Raw genomic sequence first — 20,335 nt, 5'->3', positions numbered from 1 at the left:
TTTATAAAAATTAAAGATAAATTAATATTTGATTATATTTTATTAAGTCATGATATAAAAAATTTGAAAAAAATTGAGATAATTATTGATCATTTAATTGACATATAATTATTTTATATATGTGCGGTATTTCCTTGACACATTTGCCTATAATAACATACTTATATTTTATTTTTTAAAAAGAAAGATTTGACCCGACCCGCTAATCATATTGAGTTGGTCATTTTCGAAATATCAAAACTCTAGGGGCACAGTAGAAAATTATAGGTCCCTAGCTGCAATAGATGTCAGGTTTTTCCGCGTCGTTCCCCTGAACTAGCAAACCCTAACAAGAATCAATTTTCTCTTTCAGTAAGAAGAAAACCCTAAAATAATTCGATCTTACACTTCAGTAGGATACATTTGAACGCCATTGTGGAATCGGCTGCATTCACTTTCCTCACAGTTGGAAGAAGATTAACAGATCAATGGCAGACATTGAGAACCAACCAGAAGTTACATTACCCGCCAAGCGTAAACCCGACATTTGCTGCCAAGGCCAAGAAAATCTCCCAACCAAAACCCAAAAGCTGCAGGCTTTCGGCAAAAATTCAACAGCTCCCGAAGAAAAGTGTGGTCTTAATGAAGAAGAAGAGAACGGGAACAAAATTCATATTGTAGATTCTTCTACTGAAGAGAAAATCGTAAATAATTCCGGGAATTCGGAGGAAAAAATCGATCAACCTAAAGAGGAAGCTGAAGAAGATGAGGAGGCTGATTATGAAGAAGAAGAAGAAGACGCGGGAGATGACGAGGATGACGACAGCGGCGATCAATCGAGCGAAGAAGCTGAAGTGGACAGGAAGGGCAAGGGGATTTTGCGAGACGATAAAGGAAAAGGGAAATTGATCGAAGAGGAAGATAGTGATGACTCTAGTGATGGCGGGAACGAATCAGAGGCCGATAGCGACTTATCTGATGATCCGCTGGCAGAGGTCGATTTGGATAACATTCTTCCGTCGAGGACCAGGCGGCGGGTGGTGCAGCCTGGGTTTTACATTGCTAATGATCCGGGTAACAATGGAGATGATGACAGTGATGACAGTGATGCTTGAAACGAGGAAGGTTAGTGGAATTAGCTATATTTTCACATGTTAGGTAGTAGCATTCTGATAAGATCAAGCTTAGCATAGTGTTTTTCTTTTCTTTTTCGTCGGGAACAGTTCGTAGTTACATTGTTGAGCTTATGCTGTACATCCAGTGAAATATCCTGGCTAGACATGCCATGTTATTTGAAAGTTCATGGTAATTCAGAATTGTGCGTGTGTGGGTCTGTGTTTCCTTTTCTTTCTTTTTTTTTTCTTTTTTGTTCTTTTAGTTATGGCTGCAATGCCTAACCTCTGACAATGTAAAGTCTGTTGCTGCTGTTTAGATTGCCTGTCAGAGAGGAGGAACAAGTGAGTTTTATGTGATGTATTTTGTACAAGAAATCCACTGTTGGAGCAGAATGAGTCGAAAGCATGCCATGAACTTAAAATGAGAATCTTCAGTATTTAAGGTTGTTGAGGCTTCTGAGACAAAGACAAGCAACTAATAACTTGTGCCTTAACTTTAGATGGAAATTCTTGACACAGTTGAAGTGTGAAGAAAAAAAATGGCACTATTAAGTTTGTTTTGGGTAATAACACTTAATACACACCATTTCAAGGATGTGTTCTATTGCAAACCTACTTCTGTTTGCAGTCTTCTTGTTTCGAATCTTAATAACGCACCTGTAATTTAGTCTTTTAGGAAAAGTGAGGGTAGGGTAAGGTGTATTTTGTTTCACTGTCTTATGCTGCAAAATCTGCCAAGTTTTCCTCTCTGAATAATTCTGGTTATATGCTACTGTGGTCTCATTGTATCGAACTTTTAATGGCATAACAATGGTTTCAGCTTTTGTAGGAATGACGCTGGACTGTACTTTAGTTGGGAAAGAGACTGAGCGAAAGGATAGTGCAGTTTTGTCCTAGACCAAGTAAAAGTATGACGAACATTCTAGCATGAGTAGTGGGGAAAGAGGCTGCAGCAAGGCAGTATGGTTTGAATCAAGTGTGCAAGTGTTGCAGATCGTTTAGGTCTGAAGTATTTTGCATACAATAACCGAGATTGGTACAATGATAAATACTGTCATTTAACAATGGGCTGTTGAGACAATGAGGGTTATGTTTAATTGTAATGTCTAACCTAGGTATGGTCTATGATCCCTATCTCAAATTCACTGTTGAAATCCTCATCCTGCCATTTAGCCTCTACAGATAGTCGTGTATGGATAGTTAAACAGAGCGGGTATCCTGACTTTGGTTGATCGGTCCAAGATGGCATTTCACATTTTTGGTAATTCACATACTTTTAGTAATGTGATCTTTAAACCTGTCCTCAGCTGTACTTTAGTTGGACTATTGATTCATTAATCTTTTTGCACATATGGGTCATAAATGACCTGTAATCTTAGCTCTACCTTAAAATGTTCTGTTGATAACTTTTAGTTTGGAAGTGCAGCTTTCTTATCTTTTATCAGGAACAAAAAGTTCTTGTAATTGACCCTCCTACTTCTGTATACCAGGCAATTCAAAGAGTTGCTGACATTAAAACTGGCCTACTTATTATGTTTTGGTAGGCAGGGCTTTTTCAGGATAACCTTGCCTTGAAAATACTCTGTGCCTTTCCTATCAGAACATCATGGGCTGCTCCCCGAAAATGTACACTAATGTGGCGATACATTTTCAAAATACCAGGTTATATCACCTTGTTTCCAAGTATCATAAATAATAATAGTTGTTTTCTAGCTGTTGACCAGTCGAGCCCCTAGGTTATTTGGTTAGCTGAAAATGGTGTCCCCCAGAGGAAGAGCTTGTGTATGTGTGATACTCTGGGACTTCTGGACACTTTTTGCTTGCACTACTTCCTTTGGACTTTAGGCTTGATGGAATCCCTCATTCATCTCCAAACTCAGACCTATAAGCGCAGATTTTTTGCGGAGTGGAAGATGTGCAGCTTGCTAAGTTTGTGTGAGACTGAAGTTCTTCTTGACTGTTTAATCTATTTTTATATGCTTTTTTGGATGGTTTTCATCTAATGTTTTATTTCGGAGACTTGTTGCTGGTGAACAAACTCTTCTGCAGGAGCAAGAGCTATCATGCCAGGCTCTCCGTAAGAATTCTTGCTTGCCAGTAGATTACACTACTAACATGATATTTGCAGATGACTGTGGTTTTTCTCATCATATCAAAAATAGAATCTAGCGGAAGGGTGTGCTAGGTTTTTTCCAAGTTATATTTTGAAAAGGGTATGAAATTGTGTAGAATCTACTTGCCAAATTTTGTGGAATTTGATACATATTATTTTAACTTCATAGATAAATCTATATGAGCTCAAATTGTTAATTCTCATCCTAATGTGATTTGAACCCCAGCTTAAATATCAACTTCAGTGTCAAAACAGAGAATCAGTTAATATTTCTTACCATCCAATGTATCCTAAATTTGTAACTATTACACACATTATGATTAGAATAAATTCATGATTTCACATTTAATTTAATAATGGGATGTCGGCAAATTTTATTATGATTATAAAAAAAAAAAAAAAAAGAAATTGAATTTACGTGAAATTAGAATATTTACATTTAAGATGTTATAAAAATTGAAGAAATTTAAAAGATGCACTTTTTAACCATCTTCACTAAATAAATTTCATGTCATGCAAAATTCAGATTTATTTTATGTAAAAATTGTCAACTATTAGCTTGGGCCTCTGGCTTCATTTTTCAAAAGAATATTTCAGGCTCAAGACTTGGGCTCGATCCAACGACAAGCGAGCCCTTATCTAGTTTTGTGTATATGTCAGAACCAAGGGCCGGGATTAAATGCCTTCTCATCCAACGGACAATATGATTCTCACTGTTACTTCTATATATACTCCGTTTAGCTAGGGTTTTCTCGCATCTTGCTGCTCCTGCTCCACTCTGCTAGGGTTCTTGTGGTTTTCCTCGGTTCTTCTACTACGTCGGCAAGATGGTGAGTTCGAATCCGTCGCTGTCTGCTGCTCTCATCCGGACTTCTTTTGTAGATCTTGTTAATTGTTTTCTTCGAATCAATCATTCGTTAGACTCTTTTCTTTCGCTTGTTTCTTTCTAAGCTCTCTCTGCAAGACTCCGTCCTCGAAGTTTCTGCTGTCTGGTTACGGAGCACATACATATGGTGTTTCTCTTTTAGCTTTTTGGTTCTTGGTAAACCTCAGGGAAGTTGAATTAGACAATTATCGAAACGATGCATGTTGTTCTTGCCTGTTATTTTATTCAAGCTGATTGTTATTAAGCTTTCCTTTCGCCTGTATCTTCTAGTGCTCTCCGACCAAAACTGTATATTCTCATGATATTCTCTGCAGTTTGGCTGCTGAGAATATCAGACACATATGATCATTCATGTTTTTAGCTGCTTGGTTGTTTTTTAGCCTGAGGATAATTAAGGGAATCAATATTAAGCGTGCATACTTATTGTTCTTGTTAACCAACCGAGACTTGCTGTTGTTCCGTTATATTTTAAGTTAATAGTGCCGTTTGATTTTTTAAAGTAGTATTAAATATCTTTTCTTGTAATTGTTGAATTAGGTTCTTCAAAACGATATTGATTTGTTGAATCCTCCTGCGGAGCTTGAGAAGAAGAAGCACAAGCTCAAGCGACTTGTTCAGTCCCCCAATTCGTTCTTCATGGTAATACTAATAGCAGTTACTCGGTACCTGTTGATTGTCTCTTGTAGTAGTTTTGACCTTTTTTCCGGAATTTAGGCCTTTAAGTATCTCTTTACTTTGATAGTCAAATGCTTTGATTAGGTTTAGTTCTGTGTAATATGATCTCTAATCTCATCTGAATGTGTATCGTGGGTTTTTCAAGATGCTAGGTCTTTATTAATTATTTGTAGGCTTTGCATTGGACTAATTGGTTCTTTTTCTCTAATAAACTGTAGGATGTGAAATGCCAGGGCTGTTTCAACATGTAAGTGATTTTTTCTTTCCTGTTTTGATTTGGTCATCTAATATATTTAGTTGGTAGTTAAATTTTTGATTTGATTATTTAAAGTATTCGATTAATATTCATTTGTGCCGAAACAAATTGCAGAACAACTGTTTTCAGCCACTCTCAAACTGTTGTCGTGTGCGGCAACTGCCAGACCGTTCTGTGTCAACCAACTGGTGGCCGGGCCAGACTCACCGAAGGTTGCTCTTTCAGGAGAAAGAATGATTGATGTTACTCAACCTTTTCCACAAGTAGCCTGTCTCTGTCCTGGAAGTGGTTCATATATTTTAGTGCCTTAATGGTTTTTTGTTTTTGGTTATATGATGATATCTTAAGTTTGACACTGTTTTGAAAGACCCACCTAGCATTTTGATTTTAGGCCTCTACAATAGCAGATTTGGTGAATGATTTAAATATGTTTTTGAATTGCAGAAAGGTAATTCCTTTTTGATCTTAATGGATTATCTTTTTGAGTCTTGTAGCGATTGGTCATATTATCTTTTCTTCTTGAAGCCATTTAATACTTGTTTTCTTTTTCTGTGCACTGCTTTCTCTGTGTGGTTGGTGTATTTTGGTCAAATGGAATATCGTTTTGGGAACCAATTATTGACTTAGAGCATTCTGAGGGGCATTATTATTCATTGCGGTTGAAGAAGAATGATCATTTGTTTTTGTTATCGCTCCCAATTCATGTCCCTAGTGTTCTTGATTTTTGTATGAGTTACAAGTGCTTTGTTGTCATTGCAAATCTGGGGAATTTTTAGTTGTATTTTCTAAGTTGTGCATATGTATTGTGTTGAGAGCATCCACTTTTTTTGTTAAGGGTAAAATGAGACCATGTCTTTGGCAATAGCAGTGTTTCTTGGAATGATTCAATTCTTTGTAAGATCAAATTGTAGGTCGAACATCTATTGAAAAGAGTTCTCCATTAGTTATGTTAGCAGAGACTACTTGAGTATAGTACATGATAACTCCCTCTGATGTCAGATGAAAGCGTTGTCATTGTGATGCACGTTTCTTCTCACCATAATTTCCAGTCTCGACCTCAAAGCTCTCTCTGCATATGTGTTACTTGTCTTTCCTTGTGTTGTTCAATACAAGTGCTACTTGGAACCTGACTCCCTTGCCTGTGTCTAGTTCTTGAGGCATAATCACCACTTTTGTCTTCGAGTAATCTAGGTTTTATACAGTGTCTCTAGTATCTTTTGTTAATTGGTAAAAAAGGTTTCTCAAGAATCTACCACTTATTCGTACAGATCCAATGGATTTCTCCAAAGCAGCTATTGCCATTTCTTTGCTAGTAACATGGTAAACGCCTTCATTGATGTGTTCTGATAAAATAATGGACTGGCATTGTGAAATTTAAAAGAACAACAAGTAGTAATATGATAAGGGCAGTAGTGCCTTCCATTTTTTGTGTTTTGAGTAGTGAAAAGAGATAATTGGATTTTTAAATAAATGTAACAGATTATTGTAGTTTTGTTCAACTTAATAGAAAACTAAATTTGTTTTGTCTCATTGAATCTAAAGCTGTTAATGCATAATAAAATTCGCTAAAACTGTCACTGTAAATAATCAGTATCTTGAGGGACACGGGGGTTAGTAGGTCGTGGCTTTGAACCCCTCAACTTAATCTTTTCGTTCTGTTCTGTTGAAGTTGGGGCTTAGATGATGGTTCTTCGGGCAAATTTCCTTACGTTATTAACTTCTCTTGGTTTTATTCGTAGAGGGACAATGGGCTTTGATGAAATACATACAAATCTATTTCAATTTTGCCTCTTTTTTTTTTTAAGCTTATTTGGTAAAGACGAAGAGCTTATAAGAAGGTAAATAGTTTTGTATGTTTTTGTGATAATTTTAAGGATAAATAGAAGTAATCTACATTAGTGTAAAATGTAGTGTAAGGTTTAATTAATATGAATCTCTTTTTTTTTTTTTTTTGGTATTAATTGTAGTAACAAAATGCTTCATCTAAACTTCAAATGGTTTAGTTTTAACCATGTTAATGATCCCAAATTCTTTTTTTATTGATAGAATTATCAACAAATCACTAAACATTATGATTTTTTTTAAAAAAAATTATGTAGAAGTAAAACTAGTAGGATCAAACTTATTCTTGAAACGAACAATTCACACGCATTTCGTTTCCAAAAAAAAGATCAATAGACCGAGGATTGTAGTTAAATTTATTAGATTTGTTGCTAAAATATCGGTATGAAATCCGACGTTCCAGATGGATGGTCTTAGGTAAGTAAAGTGTAAAATGAACAACGAAAGAAAGTCCACGAGCAATACCTGAAATCAAAACCTAAACATGAGCACACAATGATGCAGTGAAGTGCTTACACAATTGGTCTTCAGTTTGAGTGGTGAATCTCCATATTTCGTTCAAAAGAATTAACATAATGATATTGTAAAAGTGGATATCCAGTGGGTTTGCCTTTTTTTTTTTCTTTCTTTCTTTTTCTTTATGAAAAGAGAGAAGCTGACGTCACCCAATCAAATTTTGTTTTGTTTTTTTTTTTTCTTTTCTTTTTTTAAAATATATTGTTAAAATTACTCCTCTTTGATAATTTTGAATTACTAACTCAATTTAAAATAATATAAACGGGATTAAAGATTCTATAAATAATATTTTTAATTAAATAATTAAAAATTCTTTATTAATTCACCTATAATTCTAAAACCACATAAATAAAGATTATATATATATATATATATAGTGAAGCCACAAGTAATGCTTAAATGGTATCATTTCTCTCATTATTTTTGGACCACTTTCTCCCTTCCCATGCGTTATCATGCCGCATGCTGTTTCGAATTTTTATCCTTAATTCCCTTTTTAAAATTTTTTAATTTTTTTTTTCTTGGAAATTCCATAAAGTATTAATTACCCGCACTTAGCGAAATTCAATTAATTAATTATTTTTTATTTTTAATTCAGTTCATAAGAAAAATATATATTTTTTTTTATAAAATATATTTATTTATCAAATAAAAAAATGTTAGTTCCATACACAAAAAATTTGACCCAAAACCGAAGTGATTAATTTAATCTAACAGTTTGAATTATAATAATACTCCATTAATTGGTATTTGCAACCATGTACCGGCTGTTTGCATGGGTAATAAAATTGTATTATATGGGTTTTAAGATCTTCTTGTACTTGTTCACATGGCTGCAATTCTGGCAAATGATAAGGCAGAGGGGGTACGTATACATTAATTATATTATAATTATATACTAATTAAGTGGATAACAATAATAATAATAATAATAATAAGATCTCAATACCCACTTTTGAAAGAATATAATCTTTTTGGGTGATCACTTATCACTTTCAATTATTATGTATGCTTGTCCTTACAATTATATACAAGTGGGTTTTTAATTATAATTATAATTTATAAATTGGATTAGTCACCCACCATTCCTCTCTTTCTATTGGATTATTTGCCACCCAATCCCTCCAATTATCAATAATCTCTTTTCAAACTTGTATACATATACACACACATACATATATATATATATACATAAAAGACAATATTCTACAATTTTTTTTTTCCCTAAAATATTACTCACAAAATCAAATCACTTAGAGAAAAAATTAAGAATATGATCGGAATATGGAGAATAGCACAAGAAATGCTGTGATGAAATAATCTTTTTGTTTGCTTCTTCAATGATTAGAAGGCAAGTCAACCATCATATTCGAGAATCACCAATCACAAAGTGCCGCCTATATATGAATATATATATATATATATACATAGATATATGAAAGTGAGTATAGGATTGTTTTTTAAATTATATTAAAATTATTTTGAGGTGATAAAGTAAGAATTTAGGGTCAAAAATTTTATAATATTTACATGATTTAACTTTTTAATAGTTTGAATTTAATAGTTGATAAAAATATATATATATATATATAGTTGAACGAAAAAATAATATCATCCTTTCAAAATATTTATTAAATAAAAATTCTATTCATTATTTAATCTAAATATAAAAATATTTTAATTTTTAAAAACTACAATTTAATTTTTATGTATATTTGAATTAAATTTATTCATCCTACTTTGAATTATTCGAATTACTACATAATAAAATGTAAATAAAAAATTACTTTAACAAAATCAAAAATTTAAAAGTTCTGAGTACCTTAAAGATGACTAAAAAATTACACTATCAAAATAATATTATGATATTTTTTTTAAATAAAGTTATTTTAATTTATTTTTTTGTTTATAAAAATAAAATAAGATAAATAAATTATTTTTATATGCCAAAAATGTTTTTCTTTTTTTTATATATAAAAAAATATTACTTTACAGAACCTATGGGCTTAGAGAATTGAATAAGGCAGGCCCAATTACAATGAGTATTAATAGAAGTGGCATTAGTTATTTTATTTGTACAGCTCTCGTGAGTTGTGACCCACGTTGTAAGTCATTGAATAATACATGTGGAGCTATCAAAAAAAGGGAGTGCCCCACCGTCACATGGCAAACTCATGCTCCATTTGGAAAATTGATGGCCCATTTTTTAATAATTAAATTAAATTTAATTAAAAATTATTAAAATTAAGTTGGTGAATTTTGGATAATTAAAAAGGTATTATACATCCAATTAATACCCTCCACGTAGCAAAGCCAATATGCAATTTAATATTTATTTTGGTGATAGAATAAAGTTTTAATATTTAATAAATAATAAATATTACAATAAAGTTTGAATTTATAATTTAATAATCGGTAAATTGTGTTGAGATTATTGACCAATACATTCTAAATTGATAAGAATAAATTATTTTAACTCCCGTTTAGAATTATGTATATTTTTGTTCTAACGATAATTTTTTTAATAGATCATTTTTTAAAAATATTTAACTTTATTTTAAATAATAAATTTTCACATATATAAAAAAAATATTTTTAAAAAAAATTTAAAATATTAGAACCCTCTTTTCTTTTACTTAATTCAAAAAAATAATATGATAAAAATACAAGCAATACCAGTTTATCATATTATATAAAGAGTATTGATATGTGAGGCCATTTTCATGCCATATAAAACCAAGAAATAGGACAAAAGACTTCATATTAACTTTAACTTTTAGTCTTTTTACTTTAAAATATTATTTTATTTATACGATAAATAAACTTTTTCTAATACATCTTAATATATATTTATTTTTACTATTGGATAATAGTCGAAGTTAAAATTTTTATCTTAAATTATAACTTAAATAATTATGGAATTTATAAATATAAAATTAAAACAACAATATAATTCGCTCATAATGTATTTTTATTTAAATTGAAAAAATGAACAACTATCATTAAACATCAAAATTAAACCATTTGGTTTATTATAAACAAGAAACAAACCATTGGAAATATAAAAATAAAAAAAAAATATATATATATATATATAATTTAATATTATTTTGTTTAAATTGGAAAACATTTGTTATGATAAAAAAAAATAAAAAAATAATAATTAATTATATAAGACAAATAAACCTTATATTTGTAATTGGGTTTTTCCTAATGGACACTAAACCCTTCTCCACAAAAAGAAGTGGAGACAGCTATTGATATTTTTTGACTGTCACCAAAAAAATCAACCAAGTGGGTGATTCAAACATTACCTACTACTCTCTTTCTCATTTTGACATTTTATTTTTTTCGTAAGCAAAATAAAATGTTTAGCTTTCAATGCTATTTTACCAACCTCAATGAGAAAAACTTAAATGTTCCAAAGAATCCAAAGTTTACCCAATCGCAGTACCTACTCCGCTCTCAATTAATCGATATATATATATATATATAAATTATAATATAATATATTAACGAGAATACATAATTTAACTTAAATTTATAATTTCATAAAAAATTAAAATACTAACTATTTAGTAAATAAATAATTTGTATATCAAATTATTATCTTAATTATAAAAGATTAATCACTAGGAGTATGTTTCTAATCTTATTTGGTTATTATTTATTATAATAATATAAATCTTGTTGACTGGCTTCATAAATATAATCAATTTCTATTAAATAATTAATTACATAAATAAAATTTAAATAGTATGAGTTATGTATTCATAAAATATGTTAATTTATTTGTATGCATATAATATTTAATTATTATTTTTTGACGGGTTAAAGAAATATATTTAAATTTATTAGGAATAAAATTAATTTTAATATACAGAAATTTATCTGTAACGTACCTATAGGTAAAAAGAAATTATTATGATTTTTTTTTTTAAATAATTTCATTATTCCCACACTTACAAAAGAAAATTACATAATAGTCTGGAGGTAATCCCAATATCAGCCTATATTGCAGTGCGGGTTCTTGTTCTTGTTCTTGTTCTTGTTCTTGTGTGATTTTGTTTTTGTTGGCTGTCTACACCACAATTCTGATCGCATACCAGATAGGTAGGGAATGGATATATATATATATATATATATATAGACACATGTATGTATGTATTCAGTCATGACTGTGACTCAGCCTTCTATATGTTTAAACAATGTCTACCACCAGAATAATAATACCAAATAACAAAGACAAAAAAGTATATATATGTATATGTATATGTATACACACACGTATATGAATTATTGAGGTAAAGCAAACTGGTTAGTTTCTAGATTGAGAACCCAGTAAAAAGAGGCCTTGTTTGGCTGAAAGGAAAATACATTTTTTTAAATCACAAGAAAATTTTTTAAAATAATAGTAATAGGATGAAAATTCTAAAGTTCTTTCTTTTTTCTTTGTGCAGATAAAAATTCTAAAGTTAGCTCGTGCTTTTGGCTCTTTGACTCAAACATTATGTAATAAATATATATACATAGATATTGAATATGATATGTGGGTGTGTATATATATATATATTGGAGGGAAAAAGAAAAGGTGAAGCATTGAGTGTTAGGTGTTTGGTCAAAGAGAAAAATGATTGGGGGAAAACACAAACCAATAAGCAATGGAAGTCGATCAAAGTCTTTGATTGAATTATGTCTAATTCATTAGATTCCCATAAACTTTCTCCTACTAACTATAGTGGAATACACTTTTTTTGTTATTGTAATTTTTTTGGGTTAACCAAAATATATATATCTTTCTATCTTCCTTTTTATTATATACACACACACACACACGATATATAAATATACCATGTTTTACTTTATGGGATAGTTTTTAAAATAATGTATACTTTGTAGAAATGGCTTTGACTATTTGAATATATATATATATATATATATCACTTTATTTTTGTCAACAACGAAAACTTATTTCTCAACTACTCTACTTTTGTTTTCTTTCTATTATTTTAGTGACAAGAATAAAATTTAATCTCAAATTTTCTATCATTCAGATTAAATTTTATCTAATCAAACTTTAAAGTAAGTTCCTCAATAAGCAAATTAGGGTTTTGTTTGAATTTTAAGTTTTACCACCTCGCAACTTTTTTAAAATATAATAAAATTTTATATGTAGTTATTATTTTTTTATAATTATAATAAATTTTATATAAATTTATAGTTAAACTAAATAAAAATTTATAATATTTTTTGGATTTGTAATTCCAAATGTAGACGCGGGGATACCTAAATTATTTTTTGAGATTTGAAAGAAAAAAAATTATATGCATAATAATGATCTGTTAATATAAATTAATAATTTTTTACCTCAATTTTTATATATATATAGAATTAGTAATAAAATAAAATACCATATTAACATATATAAAAAAATAATTAATGGCTTATCATACCATTAAATGATATAAACATAAATAGAAAATTGATTTGTTTAAATTGAAAAGATAAATCATAACTTGGAAAAATCCTTTGAATAATATAAAGTATTCATGGTTGGCTTCCTCTCTTTAACTCCTCTTTTGAAGTTTGAAACCAATGGATGGAGAAAGCAACTCCTCTTTGCTTTTATCTCCGTAATTAAGCAAATTTGGAAAGTGTTTCTCAATATAAGGGTAACTTATTTATTTATTTTTGTAATGAAAAAAAAAATAATAGATTAAATTTTAATATATTATAATTATTTAAATTAAAAAATATTTATATATATAAATATAATAAATTCGTTGAAATTTAACTTAATTTGATTATCGTAATTTTATTTATGTATTTGTAAACTAAGTTTTTGGATAAATTAATTTTAAAATTTACTCATTTCATATAGATTTTATGCATTTTAGGATTTTATTAATAAAAATTATTGTATGTAATAATCAAATTATGGGTTAAATTAATTATTATAAATTACATAGTTTTATTTTAAATTGAATTAAATTATGATATATTATACTTTAGTTTACATAATATACGGGTTAGTTATTTCATGAAGAAATTTTTTTATCATAATTTACACATTGAATGTATGTTATAATAGATAATTTTGTGTTAAAAAAATAAATAAATAAATAACATAATTTTTTTTTTTATAAAATTAAAATATTTAATTAAATAATATCATCATTATTTAAGTTAAATAAATAATTGATGATTCGTTAACCCATGAAGATACAAAGGACACGCATTTAAAGCAATCGTAGATTTTGTCAAAAAATCATTTTTTAATTATTTATTTATTTACTGAATTTCTTAATCATTAAAACCCAACCCTCATCATTTACTTATCCACTCCACGTATCTTTCTTACCCCCCCCCCCCCCCCAAAAGTAAATTTCTACAGTCATTTTAATTTCTTCACCCTCCCCCACCTCCGCCACTACCAAACTCTTCTACTCGCTCCATTTCACCCTTCCCTCCCCACGCAACCTACATCCACATGGCTGTGTCTCAGCAAGACGCCGCGAGTGTATGTACTCGCTCGAGTACCAACTCAAAAGGCCGTATCTTCCCGATGGCATTTTCTGTAATTTCGTGGAAAAACAGTGGCGTTTATCTGACAACTCTCTTTAGCAAATAGACTTTTGCACAGAGAGAGAAAGAGAGAGACAGGTCTCTTGGAAACCAGAGATAACGACACATGCATGCTACGCCACTCAACGGTCAAGATTCCCTCAACTCTTTCTCATCACGGCATTTCTGACCGTCGGATTCAAATGGAAGGGAAAATAGCAAAAACCAAAGAAACTAACCGCGGTTAAATAAAACACTTAACCATGGTTAATGTAGTTAGTTTAGCTAGCTGCTGCCTGAGCGAGCTGAGCTCAAACTCTCTTAACCCGATTTGTGTTGGGAGTCTTCTGTCTCTGTGCGTGTGTCTCCGTTGATTTCTTTCTCTGTTTGGTTTGATTTTCTTCTATCCTTCGTATTATTACTATCATTAGGTTTCGATTTTTCGTTGAGGAGTTTCTATTTATGGGAAATTTCAGATTCTCAGATCTATGAATTTTGATTTTCTTTTTGGGGGAAGGAGGGTTTTCTTTTGTGTTTTCTAATCATCATTATTTGATTTGAAGATGATCATGAGGAAAAGAAAACTCTTCCCTTCCTTTTTCTTTGGAAAATCTCGAGTTTTTCATTTTCTTCCTTGCTTGTTCTCTGTTGCTTCTTTGTCTGTAGATCTAATATTCTGAAGAGAAAACCATGTGAGTCTTAGATTTTTAATTTCTTGCTAACTACTCCTCAGATCTGTTGATTTCGAGAAGATCTCCTCGAACTTTCATTTTTTTTTTTAAAGCTCGAGATCTGGGTTTGTTCTACTTCCTCATTTCGCTTATGGGTTTAGTTTCAATTGTTTGATTTAGTTTAAAAAAAAACAGTCGTATCTTTTTACTTTCCATTTTCCGGGAAAGTTCTGTAATTTTTCCGGGAAAACGAAAATTCTCGTTCGACCTTTGAATAAACGAGATGAATTATTTCCCGGACGAAGTATTAGAGCACGTGTTCGATTTCATCACAGCGCACAGAGACCGGAACTCGGTATCTCTTGTCTGCAAATCATGGTACAAGATCGAGAGATATAGCCGGCAAAAGGTTTTCATAGGAAACTGCTATGCTATCAACCCGGAAAGGCTGATCCAGAGGTTTCCGGGTTTGAAATCCCTAACTTTAAAGGGGAAGCCCCATTTTGCAGACTTCAATTTGGTTCCCCATGACTGGGGCGGGTTCGTTTACCCGTGGATCGCAGCATTGGCTAGGAGTCGGGTCGGGTTGGAGGAGCTGAGGTTGAAGAGGATGGTGGTCACAGATGAAAGCCTGGAGCTGCTTTCACGAGCTTTCGCGAATTTCAAGTCTTTGGTCCTTGTTAGCTGTGAAGGGTTTACTACTGATGGCCTTGCTGCTATAGCCGCCAATTGCAGGTGAGACGTAGATACATACATATATCAAAGTTCTTGTTGCTTGGATATGTTGGTAGTTACTGGACTTTTTAACAGGTTTTCAGGTGGAATTATCTTAGTTACTATGCTCCTATGATGATGCTAAGCTGTATATTGTTAAAATCTTTTAGGGCCTGTTTGATTCAATCTTAATTCCATTTTTACCTTCTTTTTGCATGATTACTAGAATTACTTCTTAATTTTTACACTCAGATGTTTATCACAGTCTTCATTCAAGGTGAGTTTAAGTATGAAAATCTACTGGGCAAATTCTATATATGAAGATTGGTATAGTAATTAAGAGACAGGGAAAAGAATGAGATAATTAGATGAATGAATATTGAACTTGATTGCGTCCTGATGGAGTTGAAGTTAGAAAATTGATTTGTTTTTGTGTAGAGGCTATTGCCTTTGTTAAACCCTTGTGGTTTAATGAGCTTTTATGAGGCATAGTTGGCCGTTAATGGAGAGTTCAGGGGTTGTGTTTATCTTGGCATCGTGTGAAGTTATATTTTATTCATGACCCCGATACCCATCGGGGTATTATTGGTCATATCCAAGAGCTAAGTAATGACATCTGCAATGAACTGTAAAAACTGCAAAATGACTTTTTCTCCGACCCGGTTGTGCTGCTAAGGTTTTTGTTTCTGCGTTGTTGTCAAAGTATACTTTTTTTTTTTAAATTCCCAATTTTTTTTATTATAGGTTTCTTAAGGAGCTGGATTTGCAAGAGAATGAAGTCGAGGATCACTGTGGACAGTGGCTAAACTGCTTTCCCGACAGTTGTACTTCTCTTGTCTCCTTGAATTTTGCATGCCTTAAAGGGGATATAAATTTAACAGTTTTGGAGAGACTCGTGGCAAGGTCTCCAAACCTTAAGAGTCTGAGGCTAAGCCGTGCAGTTCCTCTTGATGTACTTCAAAGAATATTATTAAGAGCTCCTCAGCTAGTTGATTTAGGGACAGGATCATATGTTCACGATCCAACTTCTGAGGCCTTTACCAAAGTGAAGGCTGCCTTTCAGAAATGCGAGTCAATCAGGAGTTTGTCTGGGTTTTTGGAGGTCACTCCTCGCTGCCTATTGGCTGTTCATCCTATTTGCCCTAACCTGACCTCGTTAAATCTCAGCTATGCTCCGGGTATTCATGGCAATGACCTTATAAAGCTAATTCAACACTGTAAGAAACTTGAGCGATTGTGGGTATGATTCTGGCTTACTTGTGCAAAAATTTCATCTCTCTCCCTCGGAATAAAATGGATTGATGGTTTACTTAATTTTTGCAGATACTTGATTGCATTGGAGATGAAGGACTTAGTGTTGTTGCTTCAACTTGTAAAGAATTGCAGGAATTGAGGGTTTTTCCATCGGATCCATTCGGGGGAGGCAACGCATCGGTTACAGAGGAAGGTCTGGTTGCTATATCCGCTGGTTGTCCCAAGCTTCACTCGATACTCTACTTCTGCCAGCAAATGACCAATGCAGCACTCATTACTGTAGCCAAGAACTGCCCGAATTTTACGAGATTTAGGTTATGCATCCTTGAACCTACAAAACCTGATCATGTAACCTCACAGCCACTGGATGAAGGTTTTGGGGCAATTGTTCAGTCATGCAAAGGTCTCAGGCGATTGTCGATGTCTGGCCTTCTTACTGACAAGGTTTTCCTTTACATTGGAATGTATGCTGAGCAGCTCGAAATGCTTTCTATCGCATTTGCTGGGGACAGCGACAAGGGAATGCTCTATGTCTTGAATGGTTGTAAGAAACTTCGGAAACTTGAGATCAGGGACAGCCCGTTTGGTGATGCAGCGCTTCTAGAGGACGTGGGAAAGTATGAAACAATGCGATCCCTTTGGATGTCCTCCTGTGAAGTTACTCTTGGAGGCTGCAAAACACTTGCACGGAAGATGCCAAGGCTCAATGTTGAGATCATTAACGAAGGCGACCAAATGGAGTTTAACCCTGATGATAGACAGAAGGTAGATAGGATGTACTTATATCGAACCTTGGCCGGACCTAGGAAAGATGCACCGGAATTTGTCTGGATTTTGTAGGTGTGCATTGTTGGGTTCAACCATGAATTTCATATTATTTTAGCAGTCTATTTTGTTGAGACCAACTGATTTTTATGGAGAGTTCAAGAGTTGGTGATTTAGTTGTATGCTACTGTTGTTTGAAACAGAAGTTGATTTGCCATTTGTAATAGCAGTATTATAAATAGATGCCGTGTTAGCATATTAGCAAATCCACCAGAGTACATCAAGTATTGATTGATCAATTTAATGCATGTAGATGCGGCATTATCTCCTCTCTGAACGATCATATAAATTCATTTGCAGCCATTTTTCCTCTGTTTTCCTGAAATCTCGAATGAGATTCTGAAAACAACTAGGCTTCTACCACAAAAGAGGCAAAATGGATTTAGAAAAATTTCAAATCAGTTTTATGGAGAGAGACTGAGTACGAAGATTTGTGTTAATAAAAAATCCGAAGGGGGTTTATGGTCAAGGTAAAAATTTCCAGAGCAACGATTATTTTGGAATGTACCAGTTGTGCTTGAAAACAGTGTTAATAAGGAATTAACGGGTATGTTCAGATATATTACTCAAAAAAATTGACATAGTGTGCTCGGTCAAAATTGAAATTGAGGAAATTCTGTCCCTATTTCTACAAACATACAATTCACGAGGAGATAAAAAAAAAAAAGGATTGAATTGATTCAATTGTTGACAAATGTTTTTCTTGCCAAACTTTCGAAGCACTGGCCATGATGCTTACATTTTAGGTGAGCCTACATGAAAACTTAATTCAGACTGGGATTCATATCACCAAGATGAGAAGAGAATATGTATAGATTAAGAGCTAAAAAGCTAAAAATAATAGTGATAACTCTTATTATGAACTTATGGGAATAAAACAAATAATTAAGTGGGCGAGGTGCCCCATTAAAGCATACAAGAAAAAGCATTACCAGATCCCATGAACACCATTTTACAGTCAATCAGAAACAGCCGTGTAACATCACACATCATCAGCTAAATGTAGGAAAAGAACACTTAAGACAGTAATTTCTTACAACAACAATTACAGAAGAACTAGAAGCAGCATTCCTCTAAAATACAGCAGCAACAAAGCGCGGCCAAACTGCACATACGAAACAAACAAATAATCAGCACAACATCAAAGTACGGACTACGAGCAGGGGGAGGGAGAGGAGGGCAAAAAATGAGTGAGGTGAGGTTCTTAGTAAAGGTTCAGACATCATATCAGTAGGAATGAGTTATATACCAACATAATAAAAAATGTAAACCTATGAAATATGACAACATTTGAAGCGAACCTCACATGTAGTTGCATTGAGGGAACTCCAAGAAACTCAAAAACAGGAGATCAAAATGTATTTACGAGAAAAAAGGATCTCAAAAGAAAAACCATAAATTTCCCTCTATTAGGTCCTGAGCATTTTTAAAACAAAACCTGGTAAACCTCACAAATTCAGACAGTGAAATAAGAGAGACCCTCATATTCATGACAAAGATTTAGGAAGCAGAAGCCCCCGTCACCTCTCTGATTGAGATCACCAGAAACAATCCTAAGTCCATATGATGATAAGAAAAAAAAGAGAAGTGTCCCCTTCTAGCCAAGCCATTGAGAAGAAATCTCCTAAATAACCGTAACCTAGCTACTTTCTTGTCTACCCTTAAGACTAATCCACCAGCAACCAGCCATAGAGATCCTTATGGTGCCTCAAGCCCTCACCATCTTTCACATATATATATATATATATATATAGATTCCCATATATTAATTTAGTATTCTACATTTCTTGAGATAAACTATGTCCATACGAGGCCCATTTTTAGTAAGCTAAATTGCTAAAAAGATTCAAGTCGAGGAATTTTGGAAATCAGTGATTCATTTTGTTCTATTTGGAAATCATTGATTCATTTTGTTCTACTCAGATTCTACAATCTTGATTCAAAAACCATAGAAAGTTTTAGCTCTTAAGAATACACAGTTTTTGTTCTTACGCTACCGTAGGAAGTCCTAGTTCTTTAAAATTTTACACGGTTTGAAAAAGCAAGACCAATAACGCAGAACCACATAAACTCAAAACTTCAGCTTGGAAAGAAATTCTCAAGAAAAAAATAGCCAATGCAAAACAAAATTAAGGAAATTACAATACATATGAACCGAAAAACAGCAACATAGAATCTACCATATAAAATTCACAGCAACCTAATCCAAATTCATCCATAGAACAGATTTTAAACGAAAAAAAAAGGAAAGAACCCACAAAGAGAGAAACGGGCTAACGGGCATACCAGCCTCGTAAAAAGGAGAAACACCCTGGTTCATATTGATCTGAGCAATGATAATGCTCATGGTAGCAGTGCTGGTACTGCGGAGGACCTGGAGGTGGTGGTGGAGGAGGAGGATACCCTTCAGTGAAATAACCTTGGTACCCTTCATGCTGGTGACGCGGCGGCGGCGGGGGATACCCCGGATATCCCGTCGGCTGAGGCGGCGGAGGTGGGTAGGCCTCGTACGGAGGCGGCGGTGGCGCCGATGGATACCCCGGCGGAGGGTAAGGAGATGAATAACCTATTTAATCAACATTCGAGTTTTCAGAATAAGATATTGGAATTCCGAATAGAATCTGATAGCAGCAGAATATACAGATTTGAAAGCGGAAAATGGAAAATTGAAAAGGAAAATAAGAAAAAAAAATTGAAGAGCTAATTAATATTACCTGGAGGAGGGTAAGGATCTTGGGGAGGTCTCTGGTAACTCATGGTTCTGGGTTTTCTGTTCTCGTTCTCTTTGTTGGAAGATGGCTTAATCTAAAACCACCTGGTCAGTGGGTCCCGCTGTCATGATGCTTCAGTTGAGAAAAAAAAATCAAACGATAGAATTGGGCCGGGACGGTAGTACGCGTAAGATCGGGTCGGATCCTTACTGAA

At 32.8% G+C, this 20,335-nt stretch overlaps 4 protein-coding genes across 6 annotated transcripts; 3 read left to right on the top strand and 1 right to left on the bottom strand.

The window, feature by feature from the left end:
• Positions 1-263: 263 nt before the first annotated feature.
• Positions 264-2,478, top strand: LOC110813060 (nucleolin). Of its 3 annotated transcripts, none has more exons than XM_022040054.2 (2): positions 264-1,104; positions 1,915-2,478. In XM_022040054.2, exon 1 carries the CDS (start codon positions 468-470, stop codon positions 1,092-1,094), a length of 627 nt encoding a protein of 208 aa, XP_021895746.1. In that variant the 5' UTR covers positions 264-467; the 3' UTR covers positions 1,095-1,104; positions 1,915-2,478. The 3 variants fall into 3 exon arrangements, with proteins under 3 accessions (XP_021895746.1, XP_021895747.1, XP_021895745.1); XM_022040055.2 differs by lacking the exon at positions 1,915-2,478 and adding an exon at positions 1,412-1,539; XM_022040053.2 differs by having other exon boundaries at positions 265-1,104; positions 1,924-2,478.
• Positions 2,479-3,885: 1,407 nt separating this feature from the next.
• Positions 3,886-5,513, top strand: LOC110813023 (small ribosomal subunit protein eS27y-like). Its single transcript, XM_022040013.2, has 4 exons — positions 3,886-4,037; positions 4,631-4,732; positions 4,987-5,015; positions 5,139-5,513. Exons 1-4 carry the CDS (start codon positions 4,035-4,037, stop codon positions 5,263-5,265), a joined length of 261 nt encoding a protein of 86 aa, XP_021895705.1. The 5' UTR covers positions 3,886-4,034; the 3' UTR covers positions 5,266-5,513.
• Positions 5,514-14,247: 8,734 nt separating this feature from the next.
• Positions 14,248-17,616, top strand: LOC110813005 (protein AUXIN SIGNALING F-BOX 2-like). The gene is made up of 3 exons (XM_088215992.1): positions 14,248-15,352; positions 16,076-16,571; positions 16,655-17,616. Exons 1-3 carry the CDS (start codon positions 14,901-14,903, stop codon positions 17,423-17,425), a joined length of 1,719 nt encoding a protein of 572 aa, XP_088072118.1. The 5' UTR covers positions 14,248-14,900; the 3' UTR covers positions 17,426-17,616.
• A 626-nt stretch (positions 17,617-18,242) lies between these two features.
• Positions 18,243-20,266, bottom strand: LOC110813032 (proline-rich family protein). The gene is made up of 3 exons (XM_022040023.2): positions 20,125-20,266; positions 19,697-19,976; positions 18,243-18,515 (listed from the first exon to the last, which is right to left on the bottom strand). The coding sequence occupies exons 1-3, from the start codon at positions 20,165-20,167 to the stop codon at positions 18,467-18,469; spliced, it is 372 nt and encodes a 123-aa protein (XP_021895715.1). The 5' UTR covers positions 20,168-20,266; the 3' UTR covers positions 18,243-18,466.
• Positions 20,267-20,335: the final 69 nt, after the last annotated feature.

This window comes from Carica papaya, chromosome 1 (genome assembly GCF_054855325.1).
Source record: "Carica papaya isolate Zhongbai chromosome 1, ASM5485532v1, whole genome shotgun sequence".
In the NCBI taxonomy this organism is placed as follows: Eukaryota; Viridiplantae; Streptophyta; class Magnoliopsida; order Brassicales; family Caricaceae; genus Carica; species Carica papaya.
This window is presented reverse-complemented; position numbering and strand designations above follow the sequence as displayed.